We start from the raw sequence: 22631 nt of genomic DNA, 5'->3' as shown, positions 1-22631 counted from the left end.
GGGGGGGGTGTATAATAAGGAAGCATGAGCTGGGCTGGCGAGCTGGGCTGGAGAGCTTGGAATAAGGGTCTTGGGAATAGTGGCACACTCTACTCTGCAATGAAACACTCCACTCTAATGCCGCAAAGGTGCAAAACCCTAAAGCCGCAAATGCAAAGGTGCAAATATTTAGGTTTTGGCCAAAATAGTACAAGAGCCCCGCTATAGCGGGGCTCTTGTCCAATTCCGGCAGAAACCTAATTTTTTAAGGCTATGCACTTTTGCATTTGCGACTTTATGGTACTGAGTTTTTGAAACTTTGCGGTGATTTTTGAAGCGAAAAACGAGTCTTTGCTGAAGCTTTAATAGCTACGCAGAAGCCGTTAAAAGTTTTTGTTATTATCAAAATCCTGGTTTTGACTTCCTAAAGCTCTGGAGAGAGAGAGGACAAGCTTAGGGAGGCTATGAGGGTTATGGCGATGGGGGATGTGTTTAGGGCCAGGGAGGCTTGGGAGGGGGAGGGAGAGTAGGACAGCGTTCTCAATGAACAGGCATTTTTAGCGTGTCCGACAAGAACAGTCCGTCTAGGTTGCTTACGGACATAGTTTTTTAAATGTCCGTTATCTTATTGGCGGACACGGATATCAGCTCAAAAAAAACTGCTAATACCCGACTACCCGTCTACCCTAGGGGTCGAAGCCGGGGTGGAAGCTGGCTTTAAAAATTAGAGGAGGTTAGGGTGCTTTAAATAAGGTTTTAGAGCTTGAAACCTTTTACTATAGCAAGCCTAAAATAAACGTGTTAAAAGCTTGAATTTTGAGGTTGAAGTTTGAAATTAAAGCTTGAAATTTGAATTTGGAATTAAAAATATACTATCAATAAGTTTTGTTTATGTTAGTAATTAAAATCGTCCAAAGTTGTTTAGGATCGTGATGGTGACGGACATTTGTTCGTTCGAATCCGTACTAGTACGGGTAATGGTTCAAGGCCAAAGAATGTCCGACCTACTTATTGAGAACGCTAGAGTAGGGAGAGAAAGAGTAGGGAGAGGGAGAGTAAGGATAGAAAGAGCAGGGAATAAGACAGGGAGGCTGTGAATGAGAGTGCTTTCCAGGCAGAGAGAATTTGAGAGCTAAGTGCTGAGCTACACCGAAGGCTAGGATTTAAAACTATACAACTCTATTTATGTGATGATAATAGAATACAATTTGGTCTTTCGATTAGTCTAGAGCTCAACATCTTTTTTTTAAATATATAATACTGTAAAGTTGTAAGACTTTAATGCCCTAAAGCCGCAAGTACAAAGGTGCAAAATTTTAAATAATCAAGTTTTAATTAGAATTATACGAAAAACCCGCTAATTTAAGCTCCAAAGATCGTGTACAAATTTTGAAATGCTGAACTATGAATTACTGAATTACAACATTATTTTTAGTTTCTATAGCACTTTGAATCCAAGTACTTAGAAAAGCTTCTTCTTTAAAACTCCCTCTCTAATCCGGGGCTCCCCCTCTGATCTAATGCTCCCCTAAAGTCTAGAGTGCCAGGAGATTCAGGGCCTTGGGATAGTAAGAGGGGTGGGAAGTCTAGGGCAGTTAAGCGCAGCTGTAAAGGGAGGGGAGGCTCCTCCGGCCCTGGAGAGCGGGAAAATGAGCTGACTTGAGGAGGAAGATTGTAATACGGGGACCTGAAATTATAATCACTGAGAAGTGGGAACTCCCTCGGCCTTCGGGTTTTGAAGCGATGGTAGCTCCACTTCTCAAAAGAGCAAGCACCCCCCAGCCCGGCGCGGCCCTCTACCCCCAAATATAATCCTACTCTTATGTTTCAGCGCATAAAACTTTGTATTTTCTTCTCCATCTTCCACGCACTTTGAGAGGAAGCTAAAGTAAAAGTTAGGTCGAACAGAACGTGTTAAATCAAATGTTTTGCAATGTACTTGGATCTTAGTGTAAGATGCCATAGAAACTGAAGTACTTTTGCAAATCATCAGCTTAGTACTTCACAATCCAGCATTTCAGCATTTTGCGCGACCTTTGGGCATAAATCCTAGGCTTATGTGTTGATCTGTTTGACTGAGAGACGATCGCTGTGAGACTCCCAAGAGGTGGAAAGGGAGAAACACGAGTTTCTGTGGGCGGTTGCGACTTGCGATGATTTATTTGATTGAGACACGAGAAGTGCGAGCCTTACCCTACGGTAGCAATGACTGGAGTTTTGCTAAATGAGTTGTAGTCATAGTCTAGAATTTATCGCAATAAATCTTGTCTAGCAAGAATACAGTACAAGTCCAAGGCTTATTCGGGATGTATGGAGAATTTGGGCCCAAACCCTGCTGTAGCAACCCGGATATCTACTGAATAATATATCCAGTACAAGTTAGGGATTTTGTCGGGAATTATTCACACTCAGGGTATATATGCCATCCACTCCTGCCTGCCCTCCTGCCTGCCCTCCTGCCTGCCCTTTTGTCTGCACTCCTGACTTGCACTCCTACTTGTGTGATAAACGCGTTCTAGAAGAGAATTAGTACTAGTGATTGCTGCAAATGGTGGTACATATCTTGATTGAGAAGGAGATTGAAAGGAGATACATGCATACTTACTTTATAAACAAGAAGAGAGAGATGCATAATGCAGACTTACAATGGAGATTTACAGTAAGAATTGAGATGGTAGAAGCTAATATGTTGGAAGCCGAGGGGATGAAGGCTAAGATGGTGGAAGCTAAGAGAGTGGGAGTTTGTTTATTTTAGCTAGCGTGTTTACTGCTCACCTGATACACGCATCTGAACTTAATTTCATTCTCTCTACTTGGATTCAATAGGCTAACACTTAAGTACTATCCCTCCCCATCCCTTGCACCCCGACTCTGTGCCAGGGCTCACTTGTACCTAATCTGCAGAGGAATGCTGACAATCATTTTTCCATGCAGATCTGCGAATACCATCCTACAGCACAATTCGATTCCAAGTCTCCCAACTCCGTAGCTTTTGAAGCTCCTCTCGCACCTAATAACCTTCTGTACGAAGCCGAAGCTGGACCGCAATGCAATAATCGACGTTTCATGTGCCTGAGATCCCGCCAGGCGAGATGCTTTCCATATCTAGCTATCCACTACTATGGGGGTGGTTATATTATATTTATATTGAAGAAGGGATGGAGTGTTGCCATTGAGGACGAGGACGGAAAACAAAATGTCGGAACAGTGGTTATTGTGTTGCCGATCTGGCGAAGCAGAGCTTCTGCAAACTTTTCAATAATCGGCAAGTCCATCTCTCTCTTTTCAATTGACAAATCGGCCAGACTCTACGGTTGAGCGATTTGGGAAAGTATCCGCTTTCGAAGTATAGTCCGTAGTTCCTGCTAAGTTTATCCAGCCACAAACACACCGTGTTCTAATATTTTACAAATCGATGGTATCGGACCCGCGCGAGTGACGATATAATGGTTGTTCTAAAATAAAGGAGAGGAGAGGAGAGGAGAGGTCGGGAAGCGAGCTAGGTATATGGAAGTGTTCGGCAACTATTGAAAGAGTTCTTGAAATCCACTATTTCTGTGTTGCGGCTTTACCCCACTGTACAAGTCGGGAGCCACTCATGAGGAGAAATGGGAAGGAGATGCTTGATGGACACACATCTCAGGCGGACATGACCAGAGTGTGGCGGTGAGGAGCCTTTCAGCTGTCGTCTTTCATTTCCTGAGACAGACATCCTGATGAGCTTCTTTAGAATGAATGTTACAATTGTGATTCGGGGGACTTGAGAATTCTCCCAATCCAAAGAATTACAAGGAATCCATCTTGAGAGAGATAAAATAGATTTATGAGACTTCAATGAGCCAGCGGATCTGGCAATGAACTATACAAGTGCTTTTATAATTATCAATAGCCCATCCATCCAATTATCAGTCCGCACCATATCCCCTCCATTAAAAGCACCAGCATCAAAGACTCCAGCATTCCCTGTCGCAGAGATTTGCCCAAAGGGGAACCTACTACCCTTCGGACCTTTCAAAATCATTGTGGACTTCAGCAACCTTGATATAACTCTGCAGATATATATCTGTAGATCAATGCTTCCGTATGGCCTCCATGGGTTGCGTGAACTCTTCTCCCGGTGTAACTCTCCCTGTTTGGTTGATTCGCTTTTACCACCCTTGAAGCCGCACTCGTCCTTAGCAGGCAGGAATAAGAGGTTCTGCGACCTGATTAGCATATGAACCAGAGTCAAAAGAGTATATAAAAGTACAGAAGAGGCCGGGGTGCGAGAAAATGGCATTTGGGCTTTTTGCAGGCCTGGCAAGGTAGGATGAATTTTGCTTACCTCAAGACCATGATTCGAATGGAGTTGGCTTCCCGTCAGCAGGGCGTGAGCCATCCATAATTGTGCCGAATTGCCAAATGAGGGCTACGCTGCTAATAAGATTTTTGTCAGACTGGAAAGGAGAATGTTGGTTGGATAAAAGTTGCAGTGGCACGTTTCAAATAAGCTCGCCGCCAAATTTCTTTCGGAGAAGAAATCAGGTAGAAGTGCCGCTCCCCCGGCGCTTGTGTTTTTGAGTTGATAATCAGCTTTCGAATCGCCAATCCGATTTCTAAAGGTTGGAAGAAATACACCGCGAAGTGGTAAGCTCCAACATCAGACTGAGTCACAGATAAGTACAGATAAGTGCAAGGAAGCATGTATGGTAGGTATTGGTCTGTACATATACAATAAGCCACAATCTGTGATTATTCCAGTATTCCTCCCCAAATTACTCTCACTTGCGTGCTAACTTCCTAATAATAACCTCTACGTTCCTCATCAAGCCTACCAAAATCTTCATGGTTCCTGTCCAGAAACTTTGTCAAACTCGAGAAGGTCACTAGTAGCCTGTTGACAACCAGAGACTACCAAGTCAAGAAAGTAAGAGACGCAAACATCCACCAATCTATGCAGTGTACAACTCGTCATTCTCTTCGTCGTCGTGGCCGGCCTGGGGTTTGGATTTGCGAATTCTTAGTCTTTTTTTCTGCAGGGTAACCACCTGCTCTGGCTCCGAAACAGTCTCTTCTTCCTCAGTCTCATCCTCATCTTCACCAGTAGTTTCTCGCCCCCTCTTCAAGGTTTGTGATGCTGTAGAAGGTTCTGATGGCTCGTCGAACAATGTACGAATATCGGCGTATCTGAATGCTTGTGATTGTAAAGCAATTGCTGATCGAATGACACCACCAGTTCGCGCCACAGGTAACTTAGCATGCTTTTGTATGACATATACTCCATCGACTAAGACGCTTGTTCGGCCCAACGGTGTGTCCTTCTTCTGCGTGATGCCCTCGAAAGCTTTGGCAAGTTTCTTTGCCGTGCCCTCCCAATCGATCGTTGCTCTAGTCTTGCCGGCTTGGGGATCCTTTTTGAGGAGACACCTGAGTGCGTTCAATTCTTCCTCGGTTCATAGATGCTGACGTTCTGCAACACGCTTGCCCATTCGTAAAGAGATCTGAAAGCGATATTTGGCCAAGGCAGCGACATGCTCTTTCGAATTCTAATCGAAACCTCTGAGCTTAGGATACTCCCGCACATCCACGACTATAGGGTCACTTCTCTTGAATCGAATCAGGAAGAACTTATGGGGTTCGGCGAAACCTAAGATGGGCGCGGAGAGATCTGTTCCTTCCATGAACTCCCAGTCGTTGGCATCAACCTTAAAAAACTGCGGCATGAATCGCCGTGCCGGTTACTTGTCTCCTGGATTGCATCAGGAGTTCATGATCAGGATTGATAAAGTTCCCCAAACGATGTTCTTCTCCACTCGTACCCGGCTCGCGTCTCTGAGAGTTGTCTCTATGCTCTTCACCTCCACTGGCCTCGGTGTCCTTGCGGTGCTTCTTGAAAGTCTCCATAATCTCCTTCCTGAACCGTTCTGCGTCTAAGTGCGGCAAAAACAGGCAGAAGTGACAACTTCCCAGAAGTATGGTAAGACGTCGCAGCATGAAGAGCTTGTCGACGAAGATCGCTCTATAGATCTGCAATTCTTTCGCCAGCCTCTACAGACTCTGGGTATCTTCCCATAATCTCTGTGAACCCATCAATTTCTGTGTATCTCCAGGAGAGGAAATTCAATGATGCCACAATTGACTCAACAGCCACTGCTTCTTCTTCTTGTAGATGAACACCTTTGACCATTCCCTCCTCTGGCCCGATCATGATCAGCTCACCCTGAGCATTTGTGGGCGGAGGCATATCGCCGGGGATCCAGTTCATTGGCTGGTCCCGACAGGTGCTGCAAAACAAGCCAAAGGCATGTGATGCTTTCATAAGACAATCAGGGTGCCAGTTGAAGAACACATGCTTGTTATCAGGTGCTACGAAAATGTGTCCTTCAGGTCCAACAGAACTCCTCATAGTACTTGGCTGATCGAGATCGTTGACTGGAGGTCCTTGTTGCGCTTGGTGATGGTTGTAAGGAGTTTGCCGAGTCCACCGTATCTACATAGACCGCACGTTAGGTGAAGAGCGTCGAAATAAGAGCGGAGAAGATCCACTTACTCTTGGATCTTGAAGATCTAGCACTGGTATCTGCCGCAGCCGTAGGTTGCGGGACTTGACGACCTTGCTGTAAACCTCGAATCGGTGATGATGGGAGTGGTTTCCTTGTTCGAAGGACGCGTTCCGCCATTTTGGGATCGACGAGCGCAAGAAGATGAGCAGAAGTCCAGCCAGAGTCTGATTGCAAACTGTTGAGTCTTGTTCGTCTGGAAGCTTCGCGCTCAGCCAAAATATATTGCCGGTTGGCAAACCTCCAGCGATTACTGGTGCGCAAATACAACCACAGATGGAGCACGTGTATCATACGCCGTTTCTCTAGCCTTGCCTAGTCTTTTTTTGTTATATCAACGCTCCCTGAAAAATTTAAACGGTGCTGAACAAAATGACATTTTCCGTTCTCAACTATGTTCCTCACATCAGACGAAAACACACTAGTGAAGCTTCATTTCATGGCATCCTTCTATTGCCACTATCAAAGAATTACGTCGTATTTATAGCCCTGTCCAATAATGTCTTCAAGACATGTTGAATTCCACTGGAAAACTATGTCTAATTCAAAGATAAATAATTTCTACCCCGTGAAATCCTCGGCCCTCACATGTATGAGACTCGATACTTGAGAGGTTTTGAGACCCCACAATCTAGAAGGCACCGTAGCAGGAGTGACTGCAGGGCATCATGCTGTGGAGAGGCTGAGGGAGAGGCTGAGTAGGAGACAAGACAAAGGAGAAAAAACTTTGAGCACGCTATACCATGATTCAGCATTCGACAATGATAAAATACGGGTCTTTTACTGTGAATATAATATCCTTTGCTACCCTTCCAAAGACGCCTGAAGGGATTCCTCTGACAGTATTTACTACCTGATTTAAGACAATTTCCATTAGATTCCAGTCTATATGAACTATAATATTGAACTTCTTGAAGGTCGGTCAAATCTCATTGCTGTATTAACTTCTCCATATTATGAAAATTCGCACATTCACTTATCACTATATTCTTAATCTTATGAGGTCAAAGTGTCAAAAGATGTTTACTTCTGCTACAGAGGATTTATCTTGTGAATCAAAAGTATAAACTTGACTTTCAGAGTAGTTACACCCTTAACTATCTTTCAGGCTGTACAAAAGTACTTCTCCCATCCTGATTTGCCTCTCAATAACCCCGATCAAGTATGCCCAGCGTTCCAAGGATGATGCTCCCATGAGGTCTGAAAACAACTTAGTTACCGTCTGACAATGGTAAGCAACTGACCTAAAAAGAGGAAGTGGAACAGGAGAAATTCTGCAAGTCCAGGTGTTACTCACCTTCTTCCAAAATTTTGCCACTTTATTTTAGGCTTCGGTAACACTGTGTATACACCATCGTCGTGATCATCATCGCCGGAGGCTTGGTAGCTGTCTTGATGGGCTGTGTCGCTCTCTTTTGGCTTGATACCTTGACGCTCTTCCTCTTGTGACCGCTTTTAGGTTGTGTCAAGATTGAACAATAGGCAAGCCTTGAATATCATGGCAGTTGTGTTCGTAATCCCTGATGGCTGTAACGGATCGAGCCGTGGTGCCAAGGCGTTCCTTCTTCATCATTTCAGGTCGAGCTTCGAAGTCGTTTGGTACAGTGCACGACTGCGACTTTGCTTCGGTCGTAGTTGAGTTCCTAATGGAAGTGAGCTCGTTCTTTTCTTCGAGAGCAGTGGCCTTCTTCCTGAACCTGCCCAGAATACTGAACTTGTACTGTTCGTCTCTGATATAAGGATGGCATAGAGTGTCGTAGATAACGATGTAAAATTCTGGTATCTTGTTCTTCTCATCGTAGAGACTTCTGTCAACATCAGCTCTGCGCTGCTCTGCTGCAACAGACTCGGGAAATCGTTCCATGATTTGTGCAAAGCCATAAAGCTCAGTATATTTGTAATTTCTGAGGGAAAAATTGAGAAACAACACAATGGACATCGTAGCTCCTGGTGTCTTGCATTCAATCGGCACATCTTCTAGTATGTTGCTGTCTTTGATTCGCTTGTGAGCAATCGTCCTTCTGCGTCGTTGACCTTGGAAAAGAAACCCGGCTCGGCAGGTCCTACAAAAGAGACCCAATCAATGTGGGCCTTCATTCGAGCGTTGTGATTCGCAGTCATTGCTGACACAGTCAATGCCAGGTATGTTAAAAGGGGAGCTTTTTGCGGGGTTGAGATTGGGAGGAGATAAGGTGGTGAGAAGATGCTTGCGCGTGTTGTAAGGGCTTATTTTCCCGGCTTATTCGAGATTGGTTTCTGTTGAGGAGTTGATAGAGAGACTAAGATTGCTTACTAAGCTTGGGTGCTTCTTGGCTGTTGGATGTGTAGAGGTCGGCATAGTGGGAATTTGGTTGTCATCTGATTGCTCGTGTGAACTTGAAAAGGTCTCTGGAATGCGGGAAGGCATAGGGCGGAGAAGAAGAGGAATTTCATGACCAATGTCTGGACTTGAGAACACGGTCAGCAGGATCCAATATGTACCAGCACAATAAAACAAGTGAGATAAAGCTGGTGATCAGGAAACGAGGCTCAAGGCGCGACTCCGAGGCGAATACGGACCATTAATGAGTGTGGTACCAAAGGATAGAAGATCTTCAGTTGCTCAGAAGAATGTCTTTCAGCACGGGGAAGCAAAGTTGGGGCTGGCCAACACCGCGATTCTCAAGAAAGAAGGAGAGAGGGACGAAAGCCTGGTCATTCGTTGATTAATGTTATTGTTTGCATTCCCGTCATTTCCTGTCTTTTCACGGTGATTGGTACATCAAAGATTGATTTCACTTGTAGTATTTCCTCGAAAGTTTGGTGAGTCGTCTCACTTTCTTGAGAAGTGACAGATCGTGGATAGAAAAGGAAATCCACGTCACTTTTCCTCCTCGGAGATTCACAGGAAAAGAGGAGACAACCAACTTGAGACATTGATGTACTTTGGAGTAATTATATGCAATCCCTTGCATCAAGTAAAACGGTGTGTGTCACCAGAGGTGGGTTCTATTATGACGATTACACCACTTCAACCTTTCTACTTTGTCTCTGTTGGAATTTACTTCAAACCAAGTGTCTTGCATCTGCAAATGACTAAAGTTCTCTTCTAACATCTTCTGCTGGGGCGTACCATTGGTCGGTATTCGCAGCTGTTTTGCTTACACATGTTTGTTTCACCTCAAGTGGTATACAAATAACTTCACGAAAAGCCACACATCACGTCAAAATGCAATTTATAGGATGGGAGACAGAATTTATATTTCATAGTCCAGGGTTTTACGTTCCGCGCTAAAGACATGCGTCGCCCGGCGTCCGCAATCTGTGCATCCAGATAACAATCCATACTCTCTACACATACAATCCACTTTTCATATCAAGCCATCGCCCAGAGATGCATCCACAGTTCCCAATCGATGACATTGTACTAGTGACTACCACCATCCCATCCTATCCCATCCCATCCCACATCTATGCTGCAGCCCAAGTCTAGACTTACTGTCCTGACCTCTAAATCATTCGCTTATGCCGTTGGATGGCGGTGGAGGAGGGGATTGTTATCGTTCTCGAAGTGTTGCACCGTCCTCGGGGTTCTTCTCGCCATTCGAATCGAATTCCTTTGCGTTGGCGTTGTCTACCGATGATGTGACTGTGCTTGTTTCGTCGAAGTCACGGCTTTCCTCGTCAAGTACAGAAGATGACTTCGACATCTTGTTGGTCTTGTCGTCGCTCGTCTTTCGTCTCTTTCGAATGGCCTTCTTCTTGGGTGAAGATTTTGCTTGGGCTTCATAGAAGTCTATATCATAGTCCTTCCAACCAGTGACAGTAATGCAGCCATCTGCAGCACCAGCCTGACTTTCCTCATCAGCTATGATCTTGCCAGGATAGCTATTTATGAGTTCTAGGATGTCACGGAAATTCGAGGCTTGTGATCTGATAGCAGATGCCGAACGGGTGGCAGGTCCAAGACGATCGTGGGCAAGCTTCGGATCGGTCTTCTTTGGCAGAATCCATTCGCCCTTAATATTCTTATTGGTTTGGGCAAGTGGGACGCCTTTCTCTTGCAAGACGTTTTCGAATTTCTTGGAAAGTCGGTCACGAATGTCATCCCAGTCGAGAGTCGTCTTGTTCTTGCCTAAGAGCAGATCAGCCCGAATGAGCTCCTCCAATGTTTCCTTCTCCTTCTTGGTCCAGGTAGGCTTGCTGTCTATGACTGAAGGATCAGTACGCTTGAATATTTGCTGCCTATTCTTGTTCAGGCTATCAATGTGGATCTTGTCGTTCCAATCGAACTTCCAGATGTGTGGGTATTCTCGGATGTCAAAACGTCTAACATCGTCCTGATCTTGACGAAGGATAAAGAACTTGCCAGGATCTGGTTGTCCAAGAACAGCAGGAGTCATGTCGGTACCATCGGCAAGCTTCCAGTTCCCGTTTGGTGGCTTGTGAGACTCGTTCAAGGTACGGAATCTCCTCGTATCCCATTCTCCTTCTGGGCCGTACTTCTTTGCCTTGGGCTTTTGCATTGCCTCTGACTGAGAGTCGAGTCCGGACTCGGACAAAAACTCTGGTATCTTATCCTTATCTTCCTCCGGGTCCTTGTATGCCACAAATCCGGAGAGAACTTTCGAGATGAGATCATGAGGCTTCAGTTCTGGATCGATCAAAGCTAACTCGACGGTACGACCAAAATTTGGCACAGCGTCTTCGGCTTCGTTGCGAGCTGATTTCTGAATTACTTGGTAGATCTCAGCGATGAGTTCACCAGCGGCCACGGACTTCGGATGTCTATCCATAATACTAATGAAACCAGGGATATGACTGTAAAGGTAGCCTTTAACCAGCAAGAAGACAACAGTTGACAAGACTGCAATAGCCTCTTCGTTGTGAAGCTGCACTCCCTCAACTATTGCTCCAGTGGGCCCAATTGTGATCACTTTGCCATCCCTCTCGCTCTTCATGACGGGCAATATGGAGCCCCATTCTCCAGCTATACCCCGGCAAGTAATGCAGAAGTATCCTTCTTTATGCTTTTCGACTGAGGGACATTCGAGAACTTTGCCAAGGACTATGGTATTCTCGTCGGGAGGGGTGAACGAATCGGATCTCTTTCGCTTCGTGTCATGTGGCGTAGGGTCCGCTGCTAGAGTCAGTAACACTTAGGGCCGCAGTGGAGGTCGGTACTTACTGTTTACCGGCTCAAATGAAGTCCGTTTAGAAGACTGCATATCTCTTTCTCGTTGCAGTTCGGAGAAGGAATCTTTAGACGTTATCTGTATCTCTGTTGATGATAATAATTAGTATTTTTGCGATCGAGGTTCGAGGAGAATTAAGAAAAATATTTCGCGTTGTCGGAGCGCAAATATCGCGTGATCGCGTTCGTAGGTTCATAGATAGTGATGAGTATAAACTCCGACTATCTGGAAAGAGCCTCCAGTAGAACGCGGTAGTTTTCCACTGGCTTGCGTCCTCACATCCGCGATGTTGGTATACAAACGTGATGTTCGAAGAAAAGTGGAAAATTACAATGCGCAAGCACCTTGACTTGTCTGTTGTAAATGTAGGGGACTTACAATATGATGTCCTCGTTGATGTTCGGTATGGTGAAGCGGCTCCTTCGTGTGCGAAGCGGAAAAAGTGTTATGGAATTGGGGTCCAGGAGTGATTGGACGCGATCAGACTTGTACAATACGCCTCTGATCGCTGAACTTTCAAGGTTTTGAGAAATCGAGGAGGATTGGGTTGAGCTGAGAAGATGATATGGAATTTTGGGCGGAAGAGGGAGGTGGAACGTTTTAAGGAGTCTCATTCGCAGAATATCGAGTCGCGCTAAAGGTGATCACAAACAAACAGTTTAGGCAAGAATAGGCGTAGCGTATACAAGTGAATCTATCAACTTCGTTCAGACATTTAAAGCAAGTTTTGGCTTTCGCCCCAAGATCTCTTAGTCTCAAATACTCTCACCAACTCTCAAAGTCTTAGCCACGGTAGCGAAACCCTAGAGTAGCATCTAGGGATTTACATATTCGATCGCTCGACCACAAAACATCTATGAACTTTGTCTTGTTTCTTGATAGCCTAGCAATTTTGGACATCGCAAGCTGTTTCTTGGCCATCACATGGCTTTTTGGAAGCGGCACTGGACACCGCAATGCAAATAGCCGCCCTAAAAACATGTTGTGGACGAGACAATCGAGGGAGAGGGAACCAACTCCGATGTGTGAAGATCCTCAAATCCACTCCACAAATGCTCTACAATCTCGGAAACTGGAGTGTACTCTTTCATCCAAAGTCATTTTAATTGTAGATTATCACGATAATGTCTGGGGCTAAGCGAGTCATTAAGGGGTTTCTGTAAAGCGGCGAGTCTATACTAGTTAGATTCAGAAACACACACAATGCCACACATGGCAACATGAGAACCAATATGTTTGTACTTAGTAATATTGTAGTATCGTACCTTCTCTTGAACTGTTGACTAAACGCTAGTTAGAAGCTTTTCGGTGCGATCATTTTGGCTATCTCTCAATCCTTCCAACTTGAAATTTACTATACTCGAGAGCAATAACAAGAACTTGATCTCTGGACTTAAGCACTATAATTTGTTGTAATCAAGATTACAAATAAGCAGAAAACTCAGCAGTGAGATTTGGGCAAGCTTTTCTCCGAAATTCTAACTTGAGATGAAAGAAGAGACGATTAGGGAAGAAAAGACAAGGACGATTCCCACAGTTCGTCAAGGACACACTATCCGAGGGCCTCCAGGTAAGAACATGATTATGCAAGTATTGTACACATTCGCTCGCTCTCTTTGCTACTGTTTGAAAAGCACAAATCTATAGTTCATCCTTCTTGGACGCCGTGCTCTCAGTCACCATTGGTTCCTCCAGCGTCCTACTCTTTGTGTTTTTCTCTGCCCCATTCAAGCCCTTGCGCTTCTTATCTACCGCCGCAATCTCATCATCGTACACTGTCCACTCAGGAACTTGTCTCCTAGCTCTATCCAACTTTGGTTCCTTCGTCAACGGGTTATTGCAAAGATCAATAGTCTTCGCATCCTTGAGTGCTTCGTCACTACACCAGGTCTCACACCACAACCACTCTTGAGGCAGACTATGGATGGGCAGAACGGACTGCATATGATTTGGCAGATCCTGGTCCAGATTCGAAAGACTGTTGGGGTCAGCAGAAAGTTGATGGTATTGCTGCCTCAGTCTGTCTCCTGCTGCCAATTGTCTGAAACGGACCAGATCGACAACATAGAGAGCAGAAATATGATATGGTAAGCCTCTCAAGAACTTCTCCCAGTATCCTTGTTTCCAGAATCGGAACCCTTCCATTTCGGTTCTGCTGTCGCACATTGGTGTGAAGCCATACGGCGAGCCCTTGAGATCGTGGTTGACAAGCTCGATCATATCTGTACGAACAATCTGGTCGGCGTCGACGAAGATGACTTTATCGAGAGACAGTGGGAAGAGGACGTCAAGGAACAGAATCTTGTAGCCCCAAATCTCACGCTGCTTTTCTGTCTGTGCGCGTAGCCAGTGCGGCCATTTGTAAGTGACCATTTCATATTTGAATCCATATTCTGCAGCGAGATATGGAATGAAGTCCTTGAATGATGGTGAGAGGAACTGCTCAATGAACCAAAATTTGACAGTATGTTTTGTATGCTTCATCACACTGACCATCATAATGTTTAGCATGCGTTCGTAAAGGTGGCCACTGGCGACAGAAAAGATGTTAATATCAGCCTGGACTTCCTTCTCAGCAAGTGCTTTTTGCTTGCCACCAAAGAAGCCCTGAGCAAAGTCGAGACCTCGAGACATAAAGTCCATCTTGCCTTCAAGTTTTGCTTCGAGGACATCCTCGGTCTCCATGCCGGTCTTCCGGGAGAGGCGTGGATATAAGGTGGTACCCTTGAAGCTCATTAAGACGACTTCTGTAGTTTCATCGCCTGGTACTGGACTCCAGCCCAAGGAGCCAATGCTGTCGATATTGAAGATCTCTGAGCTTCGTCCCTCCTGCAAATCGATTTTGTAAAAGCCAGGATTCGCCTTGAACTGAAAATATCCTAAGTTGGCCATTATGATCGTGTCTGCTGTATGAGGGTCTCTCTCAGTCCCAAGAACAAGCTGAGCGCCACGAGGAGCTTGACCGCCTGGGATCTCTCTTGAATGGCCCTCAATGAGAATGTTCTCCAGCTCGTATAGAGCATCGACGTTGGTCTTAATAGAACTCAACTTGATATTGTCAAGATCATGGACTGAGACTTTCGGAGCAACAAGCCATGCAGGTGGGATGTCAAGACCAACTGTAAGTAAGGCCTCTTGGGGGACGCCGCTGAAGGAGGCACCAAGTGGCTGGAGTGCCCCGCTCTCATCAAAGGTAGGTTTCGAGTCCAAAACATATCTGTAGAAACGCTTCACTGGGAGTTCTTGCAAGCGTTCCTTTGGATTCAGGAAGATTTTGGTGTAAACGCCATCGAGCTCTGATAGAACTTTCAGAAGTGGTATCCATTGCTGTCCTTGTTCACTGGCAGGATCCAGAAGTGCAGTAATTTGTATAGTAGCTATTGAGGCATCTCCTGTCTCAATCACCGTATGGGAAGAGTTCCACATGTTAAATTGTCCCATCCTAATCGTTGAGGCTTGTTCAAAGATGCCATCAGGAGTATCCGACATGGTAGAGATCGATACTATGGAGGAGATTTTCGCAGCTGACAAGGGGTCGACAACCTTTTCTGATAATCCCAGTGCTTCGATAGCTGTGAAGGTTGGGGTGATGCGTTTCGAGCGCTCATATGAGAGCAATTGGTCGAAATCATCTGTGTCAAAATCGGGAACCGCTGGAATAGGTCCGACCAAACGACCATTCAACACAATAGCATTCTCCCCTGGTCGCAGCGCCAGCGACTTGACAATGTTGTCGTACGCATGCCAGTAATCCTTGGCGTCATGGAAAGCATCAGATGAAGATTGCTCATCTTTGGTCAGAATTGTCATAAGTTGGGCCACATCCGGCAGAGGCTTGAAAGAATTATCTCGCATATAGGCAAAGATATCGGTGCTCAAACCAGACTTGGAGGCCCCAGGAGCTGGATTATGCAAGAAAACGACTTCAATAGAAGGATTAGCTTCCTGGGAAGCGGCGGCTGTAGCAAGGAGATTGACGCCAGCTTCGGAGTCCAAGTCCCCAATCACAATCATGTGAGCCCAGTCGCTCTTTGGTAAAGATAGGTCAGCCTTCATAGATGGTAATTGGTTAACTGACTCTTGATCTTCTCCCAAGAGTTTGTTGATGTCAAATAGCTTGAGTGTCTTCTCATCCTCTGGTACAACAAGAGAGTTCCTTCGAACGGATGCTTGTGACAAAAAGTGTAGTGGAAGCCACGATTCCTCGGTGAAAGTCTCCATAAATATGGCTTGTTGGATAGTTTGGAGATCTGTGTTGACTCGCTGACTCATTGACTGAAGCCAGTTCTCGTCCCGAGGAAGTGCAACACCATCCACAAACATTGGAGGAATCTTGCTATCTGCAGAAAGTCTTCGAATCCATTTCTGGGAAGCCTTGACTTGTTCCTGATAGTCTTCTGTCTTGAGCAGGTCTTCCATAGGGCGAGCAATCTTCTCAGCTCGCAATTTACGGTCTTCAACCGCAGAATTGAAGCTTGACTTGCTTGGCACGGAAAGCTTCTTCGCAGAATACGAAGATTGTAAGTACGCGATCACAGCTTGTAATCCATACGTGTCTAGCAAGTAATATAGGACTCTGGCTTGCTCTACCTGGTGAGGCGTCGTAGTGATGGGGACGAGACCGATACGAAGAGTGAGTTTACGTTTCACAAAACTGAGAAGGGTGTCGACTATCATCAACACATCTTGTGCATCGGTGAAGTCTACTGGTAGGATCAGGTTGAAAGAGTCTCGGCGAACAGTTGGAAGTTGTCCTGGATATGTTCGTTGCAGGAACTAAGAGAATGTCAGCAAGAATAAGCAATCAAGGCAATCGACTTACTGCTGCGAGGTTCGTAGGCCAGTCTGCATATCGCTTGTCTTTTTCAATGTCGTTCATCCAGATGATAACGTTCCCGCCCTCGATTTCGTCTCTCCAGTCGAATCTCTGGGCATCGCTTTCTCCTTTCACAGATGCAATCTCATTGTGAGCTATTAATTGGATTGCCTCTGGACCAGTCAAGCCAAGGTCTTTGACGCCGTTGATCAATCTGCGTTCCTTCCGCACTAGGTCAAGGAGATCAAGCGCTTCGATTTGTCGTTCAATCAATTGAAGGCCGTTCATCCACAGGATGTTGTATCCTGCTGGAACGAGCTGCCCGCGATTGTATTCATGTTCCGCAAGGAATTCTTTAGTGGCGTTGTGAGAAGCGATTGCACTTGAATACTTGGGAAAGTCCTGCGATAGTTTTACAAGAGTCTCGAAGGGCGTCTCGCTTTGCATTATAAAGCTCGATGCTTTCACGGCGAGAGAAAATACTTCGGACGTGGACAGTGGTTTCAGATCAGCCAGTTCTTCATCCTCAAATTTGACTTCCTTTTCGGGGACTGCACTTGGTTTGGAATCGCTTTCTTCTCGATCATCAATGACAATGTAGTCTGTTCGTTTGAGGGCAAGCTCGACACCATATCCTGGTATGATAAGTTGCTTCGGCTCACTATTCAATGGCTTTCGATGTCGGACACGATATGAGGTCTTCCCCTCTCGAGCTGTCTTGATGAGTGTCTTGTGGAATTTGCCAAAAATCGGAGAGGTTATATCAGCATAAAGGATAGAAGCAGGTGCCGATGAGTTTCCAACAATTCGGTCGAACTGGAGTTCTTGTGTCTGCCTAAGAATAAAATGAGCTTTGTTTCCCAATTCGACAAGAGACATTACGTTTCTGAATTCACATCTCCATGGGCATCTTTCAAGGAAGGAGAGCAGTATTGTTTGCCATTGAACAATACCCAAACAGGACAAAAAGTGTCTTGCTCAGCTTTTAGTGATGGTTCTGCTGCGGTGTGGTAATATTGGTAGTGTGCTTCGATGCGAGGTGCTAAAGACCGCATAGATAGTGCAAACTTGTATGAGGACAAGCTCTCTGCTTGCATGTGTCCATCATCTCTGAGAAGCTGTACAAATTGGTCGTAGAGCTCCTTTTCGGTGGACGCTTTGGAGAAATGACCGTCTGCGATTCGATCGAGAAGTGGGAAGTAAGATGTAGCATTCTCATCTACAGCAGTTTCTCTACTGAGTGTTAGAGTTGGACCATAGTTTGGGCTTCTCCATAGCTTACAATAATTCAACGAGGTATGGAGCCGAAGAGAAGGATGTCTTTAATCCCACATTTATGGACGGAGCTGCAGAAACACATATCGAATGGAGATATGTTGTTGCCAACAAGGCCCCAGTCAGACCCCAAGGCAAGTTGAAAGGTCCCATTTTCGATATGGTTGCTCAATTGGCAAACAACAGTATGCTCAGGGGTAATCTCTAATGTTCAGACGAAAAAGGAACAATCGCTGTTGATTGCAGTGAACCCTGTTATCCGCCAGCGGAAAGAAGTCGATGCACTTCTATGAATTGGAAGTGATTGCAGGCATGATATTCTATTTTACAAGAATCTGCGAAAACGATCTAGACAAGGCTGAATATATTCTCTCCAATGTGACGTTGTTGACAGCTTGCACAATAAGCTCTCGAGCCTTGTCAGGCGCCTTGTCTTTCAGGCGCCCATCCGGCCACAATCGCAGTTTCCCAAGAGACACGATTTCGACAATTCCACAGCTGCTTCTGAGCTTCACAAGCAACTTCCACAAAACACTCTGATCGTCATTCGGCAGCATTCCTAAAGCTGTACCAAAAGGATAATCCCGCTGTCACGACCATCCACCATCCTTCATGCGCGAGGCATAGCAGGCCACATTTCTCGCAACGTCGGTCAAGATGGCGTCCTCCTCCTCTCCCAACATGCTCACAAAGGTATAATTCCTGCGAATCGGTCTGGAAACACTGTATGACACTTCTAATCCCTTTGCAGTTTGAGTCAAAATCTTCGAGGGCAAAGGGCATTGCTTTCCACCCCAAGAGGTACACCCCGCAACTGCTGGCGCATACGAATTTGTAGCTGACAACCTCCAGACCGTGGATCTTAGTTTCGCTACACTCCTCCACCATTCAATTATGGGATTATCGAATGGGAACTCTGATTGATCGATTCGAGGAACACGACGGACCAGTTCGGGGCATCGACTTCCATAAGACACAACCCCTCTTTGTTTCTGGTGGAGATGATTACAAGATCAAGGTCTGGTCGTATCAAACTCGCAGATGTCTATTCACCTTGAACGGCCATCTTGATTATGTCCGCACTGTCTTCTTTCACCACGAGCTCCCTTGGATCATTTCCAGCTCGGATGACCAAACAATTAGAATATGGAATTGGCAAAACAGATCTCTGAGTTAGTAGAAGAACGATTGAGATGTTACATGAGCTAACGAGTCTCTTAGTATGCACCATGACAGGCCATAATCACTATACCATGTGCGCTCAATTCCATCCGAAGGACGATTTAGTTGTTTCTGCCTCATTGGATCAATCTGTCCGTGTGTGGGATATTTCTGGTTTACGAAAGAAGCATTCGGCGCCTACATCAATGACCTTCGAGGATCAGATGTCGCGGGGAAATCAAAACCAAGCAGACATGTTCGGAAATACTGATGCTGTGGTCAAATTCGTTTTGGAGGGGCACGACCGAGGTGTAAATTGGGTGGCTTTTCATCCTACATTACCTCTTATTGTGTCCGCTGGCGATGACAGACTCGTTAAGTTATGGAGAATGAGCGAGACAAAGGCGTGGGAAGTTGATACTTGCCGAGGGCATTTCCAAAATGCTTCAGGCTGTTTGTTCCATCCCCATCAGGATCTGATCCTCTCCGTAGGCGAGGACAAGACTATCCGAGTTTGGGATCTCAACAAGCGTACATCGGTCCAATCGTTCAAGCGAGAGAACGATCGATTTTGGGTCATTGCAGCTCATCCGGAGATCAATCTGTTTGCTGCCGGCCATGACAACGGCGTAATGGTGTTCAAGCTTGAGCGAGAACGTCCTGCGTCAGCTTTCCACCAGAATAACCTCTTCTTTATTACCAAGGAGAAGCATGTTCGCTCTTATGATTTCCAGAAGAATATCGAGAGCCCTACGCTGTTGACGCTTAAGAAGCTGGGAAGTCCTTGGGTTCCACCCCGGTCTCTATCTTACAACCCTGCTGAGAGAGCTATCCTTGTAACTTCGCCAGCTGATGGTGGCTCCTACGAACTGATCAACCTGCCTCGAGATGGTTCTGGGTCCATGGATCCTACCGACACGAAGCGTGGACAAGGAAATTCTGCCGTCTTCGTTCAGCGAAATCGCTTTGCTGTCTTCAATGCCTCTAATCAGCAGATTGACATTAAGGACCTTGCAAACTCGACGACAAAGACCATCAAACCACCTACTGGTACAACTGACATCTATTTTGGTGGACCCGGCAACCTTCTCCTAATTACGCCCACCGCTGTTCACTTGTACGACATCCAGCAGAAGAAGTCCGTAGCAGAACTTGCTGTCAGTGGAGTGAAGTATGTTGTTTGGAAGAATGATAATTCATATGTTGCTCTTTTGAGCAAGCACAATGTCACTGTTGCGACAAAGACTCTCGAGCAAGTCAGCACTCTTCACGAGACTATCCGGATCAAGAGCGCAACCTGGGATGATGCTGGTGTTCTACTATACTCGACGTTGAACCACATCAAGTACACGCTCCTTAATGGCGATAACGGGATCGTACGAACTCTTGATCAGACTGTCTACCTTGTGCATGTCAAGGCGCGCACTGTGTACTGCTTGGATAGAAGTGCAAAGCCCAAGATCTTGAACATTGATCCCACAGAGTATAGGTTCAAGCTCGCACTTGTGAAGCGAAATTATGCGGAGATGTTATCAATCATCAAGAATTCCAGTCTTGTGGGTCAAAGCATCATTTCATACCTGCAAAAGAAGGGATACCCTGAGATCGCTCTTCAATTCGTCCAAGACCCCCAAACTCGGTTTGAACTCGCAATTGAGTGTGGCAATCTTGAGGTTGCTGTTGAGATGGCCAAGCAATTGGACAGGCCAAAGCTCTGGTCGCGGCTTACAACAGAAGCTCTCGCCCATGGAAACCACCAAATTGTTGAGATGGCATACCAGAAGTTAAGACAGTTCGACAAATTGTCGTTCCTTTACCTCGCCACTGGCGATGAAGCCAAACTCAATAGAATGGCAAAGATTGCTGAGCATCGTGGCGACTTCACTGCTCGCTTTCAGAATGCTTTATACCTGGGTGATGTCACTGACCGGATTGCAATGTTCAAGGAGATAGACCTCTGTGAGTTAATAGTAACGCGCTTGAAACTTCAATTGCTAATCTATTCTAGATCCTCTTGCTTATATGACTGCCAAGTCGCATGGATTGGAGGAGGAGTGCGAATCGATTCTGGAGGCTACTGGACTCACAGAAGAGCAGATTTCGCTTCCTGCTATTGGCTCACCGCTCTCACCACCGAAACCTGCTGTGTCGACTTTCAAGGCGAACTGGCCAACCAAGGCTACCTCACAGTCATTCTTCGAGAAGGCTCTGCTTGGTCAAGTTGAAGGATTGTCCTTGGAGGATGAACCTGCCGCAGCCTCAAATGGCTTCGGCTTTGACGAAGCTGGTGAGGATGATGCTGCAAAGCGAGAAGGCAACCTCATCGATGAAGAAGAGGATGACGATGCTGCCGGCTGGGACATGGGCGAAGACATTCCAGAAGTTGAAAGTGACTTCGTCAACGTCGACAGCGCAGAAGCAGGTGCAGGCAGCAGTGAAGCAGAGCTCTGGGCTAGAAACTCGCCCATTGCTGCAGATCACGTGGCTGCCGGTTCTTTCGAAACTGCTATGCAGCTTTTGAACCGACAACTTGGAGCAGTGAACTTTGCGCCTCTGAAGCCCCGTTTCCTTGAAGTTTACCAGGCTACGAAAACCTACCTCCCTGCCTCTACCGGGCTTCCACCACTAATCAACTACGTTCGAAGAACAGTTGACCAGACTGATCCCCGCAAGGTCCTACCCATTATTCCCAGAGACATCGAGTCACTTGCCAGCGAGGATTTGCAGAAGGGGTATACCGCCATGCGAACCAACAAACTTGAGGACGGCGCCACTATCTTCAAAGGAATTCTTCATGCGCTCCTCGTCAATGCTGTCTCTGCCCCTGCTGAGGTCGAGGAAGCCAAGAAGCTCATCACTACTGCATGCGAGTACACCATTGCCATGGCCATTGAGTTGTCCAGGAGAAAGCTTGGTTCCGATGCAGAAGTCGCCAAATCTCCAGCTCAGCTCAAGCGAAGCTTAGAGCTCGCTGCCTACTTCACCATTCCTAAGTTGGAGGTGCCACATAGGCAAATAGCTCTGACGAGTGCGATGAAATTGGCCTACCAGAACAAGAACCTTAACTCTGCTCTGAGCTTTGCCAATAGAATGATAGCCAATGGCGGGGCCACCAAGATGCTGGACAACGTGAGTAACTTTGAAAGGAAGCTTCGAATTCGAACTTTACTGACACATAACAGGCACGAAAGATCAAGGCACAATGTGAACGTAACCCCAACGATGCCCACGAGATTGAATTTGATCAATTCGCGGAGTTCGATATCTGTGCTGCTTCACAAACGCCTATCTACTCAGGTACATCCTTCGAAACCTGCGCCTTTGACGGTAGCAAGTATCACTCCAAATACAAGGGCACAGTATGCACTGTCTGTGGTGTCTGTGAAGTCGGAAAGACTGGAAGTGGATTGAGGTTGACAGCGTGAGTTCTCAAAATATAGGAAGGGCACGAGAATGGAGTTTCGGAAAACGTAGATCGTGGTCATATTTGGCTACTTGCACTCAGCCGCATGTAAGGAGTATTGAATGATGATAGCACGTAGATGTCGTGGAATCAAATCATAAGCAGTCCATTCTTGAGTCATTTCTGAATTACGCCTGCGCGCCGTCTAGAATACAAGCTTGATGCTGACGCTGGATTTCCTCCGATTCTGATGCCATGATTCATGCTAGAGATGTGACGTGATG

General features: G+C 46.0%; 6 protein-coding genes across 6 annotated transcripts; 1 reads left to right on the top strand and 5 right to left on the bottom strand.

Annotated features, from left to right (window-relative positions):
• Window positions 1-4910: 4910 nt before the first annotated feature.
• LY89DRAFT_735934 (uncharacterized protein) lies at window positions 4911-5681 on the bottom strand (the record flags this gene model as incomplete). Its single annotated transcript, XM_018220058.1, has 2 exons — window positions 4911-5385; window positions 5533-5681. 2 exons carry the CDS (start codon window positions 5679-5681, stop codon window positions 4911-4913), a joined length of 624 nt encoding a protein of 207 aa, XP_018069227.1.
• Window positions 5682-5977: 296 nt separating this feature from the next.
• Window positions 5978-6638, bottom strand: LY89DRAFT_735933 (uncharacterized protein; the record flags this gene model as incomplete). Its single annotated transcript, XM_018220057.1, has 2 exons — window positions 5978-6408; window positions 6509-6638. The coding sequence occupies 2 exons, from the start codon at window positions 6636-6638 to the stop codon at window positions 5978-5980; spliced, it is 561 nt and encodes a 186-aa protein (XP_018069226.1).
• A 1022-nt stretch (window positions 6639-7660) lies between these two features.
• LY89DRAFT_686492 (uncharacterized protein) lies at window positions 7661-8726 on the bottom strand. The gene is made up of 2 exons (XM_018215297.1): window positions 7816-8726; window positions 7661-7740 (listed from the first exon to the last, which is right to left on the bottom strand). Exon 1 carries the CDS (start codon window positions 8455-8457, stop codon window positions 7984-7986), a length of 474 nt encoding a protein of 157 aa, XP_018069225.1. The 5' UTR covers window positions 8458-8726; the 3' UTR covers window positions 7661-7740; window positions 7816-7983.
• A 1279-nt stretch (window positions 8727-10005) lies between these two features.
• On the bottom strand, window positions 10006-11725 carry LY89DRAFT_751495 (uncharacterized protein; the record flags this gene model as incomplete). The annotated part of the gene is made up of 2 exons (XM_018221224.1): window positions 10006-11637; window positions 11686-11725. 2 exons carry the CDS (start codon window positions 11723-11725, stop codon window positions 10055-10057), a joined length of 1623 nt encoding a protein of 540 aa, XP_018069224.1. The 3' UTR covers window positions 10006-10054.
• Window positions 11726-13084: 1359 nt separating this feature from the next.
• On the bottom strand, window positions 13085-18166 carry LY89DRAFT_783935 (uncharacterized protein). The gene is made up of 4 exons (XM_018222737.1): window positions 17791-18166; window positions 17391-17741; window positions 16515-17343; window positions 13085-16468 (listed from the first exon to the last, which is right to left on the bottom strand). Exons 1-4 carry the CDS (start codon window positions 17934-17936, stop codon window positions 13334-13336), a joined length of 4461 nt encoding a protein of 1486 aa, XP_018069223.1. The 5' UTR covers window positions 17937-18166; the 3' UTR covers window positions 13085-13333.
• A 274-nt stretch (window positions 18167-18440) lies between these two features.
• Window positions 18441-22600, top strand: LY89DRAFT_751486 (Coatomer, alpha subunit; the record flags this gene model as incomplete). The annotated part of the gene is made up of 6 exons (XM_018221223.1): window positions 18441-18476; window positions 18535-18584; window positions 18636-18955; window positions 19005-20903; window positions 20953-22073; window positions 22127-22600. The coding sequence occupies 6 exons, from the start codon at window positions 18441-18443 to the stop codon at window positions 22367-22369; spliced, it is 3669 nt and encodes a 1222-aa protein (XP_018069222.1). The 3' UTR covers window positions 22370-22600.
• Window positions 22601-22631: the final 31 nt, after the last annotated feature.

The sequence above is a fragment of the Mollisia scopiformis genome, assembly GCF_001500285.1.
Source record: "Mollisia scopiformis unplaced genomic scaffold LY89scaffold_16, whole genome shotgun sequence".
Lineage (NCBI taxonomy): Eukaryota > Fungi > Ascomycota > Leotiomycetes > Helotiales > Mollisiaceae > Mollisia > Mollisia scopiformis.
The sequence above is the reverse complement of the archived record's forward strand: the minus strand, read 5'-3'. Positions and strand labels throughout refer to the sequence as shown.

What these genes read in the sequence shown, in the direction of transcription:
- LY89DRAFT_686492 (XM_018215297.1), bottom strand. Translation starts at nt 8,457, where the DNA reads ATGTCCATTGTGTTGTTTCTCAATTTTTCCCTCAGAAATTACAAATAT.
- LY89DRAFT_783935 (XM_018222737.1), bottom strand. Translation starts at nt 17,936, where the DNA reads ATGGGACCTTTCAACTTGCCTTGGGGTCTGACTGGGGCCTTGTTGGCA. An exon ending in GGAGATGTGAATTCAGAAAC is followed by an intron (nt 17,344 to 17,390) that starts GTAATGTCTCTT and finishes TTTTATTCTTAG; the next exon opens with GCAGACACAAGAACTCCAGT. An exon ending in GGCCTACGAACCTCGCAGCA is followed by an intron (nt 16,469 to 16,514) that starts GTAAGTCGATTG and finishes ACATTCTCTTAG; the next exon opens with TTCCTGCAACGAACATATCC.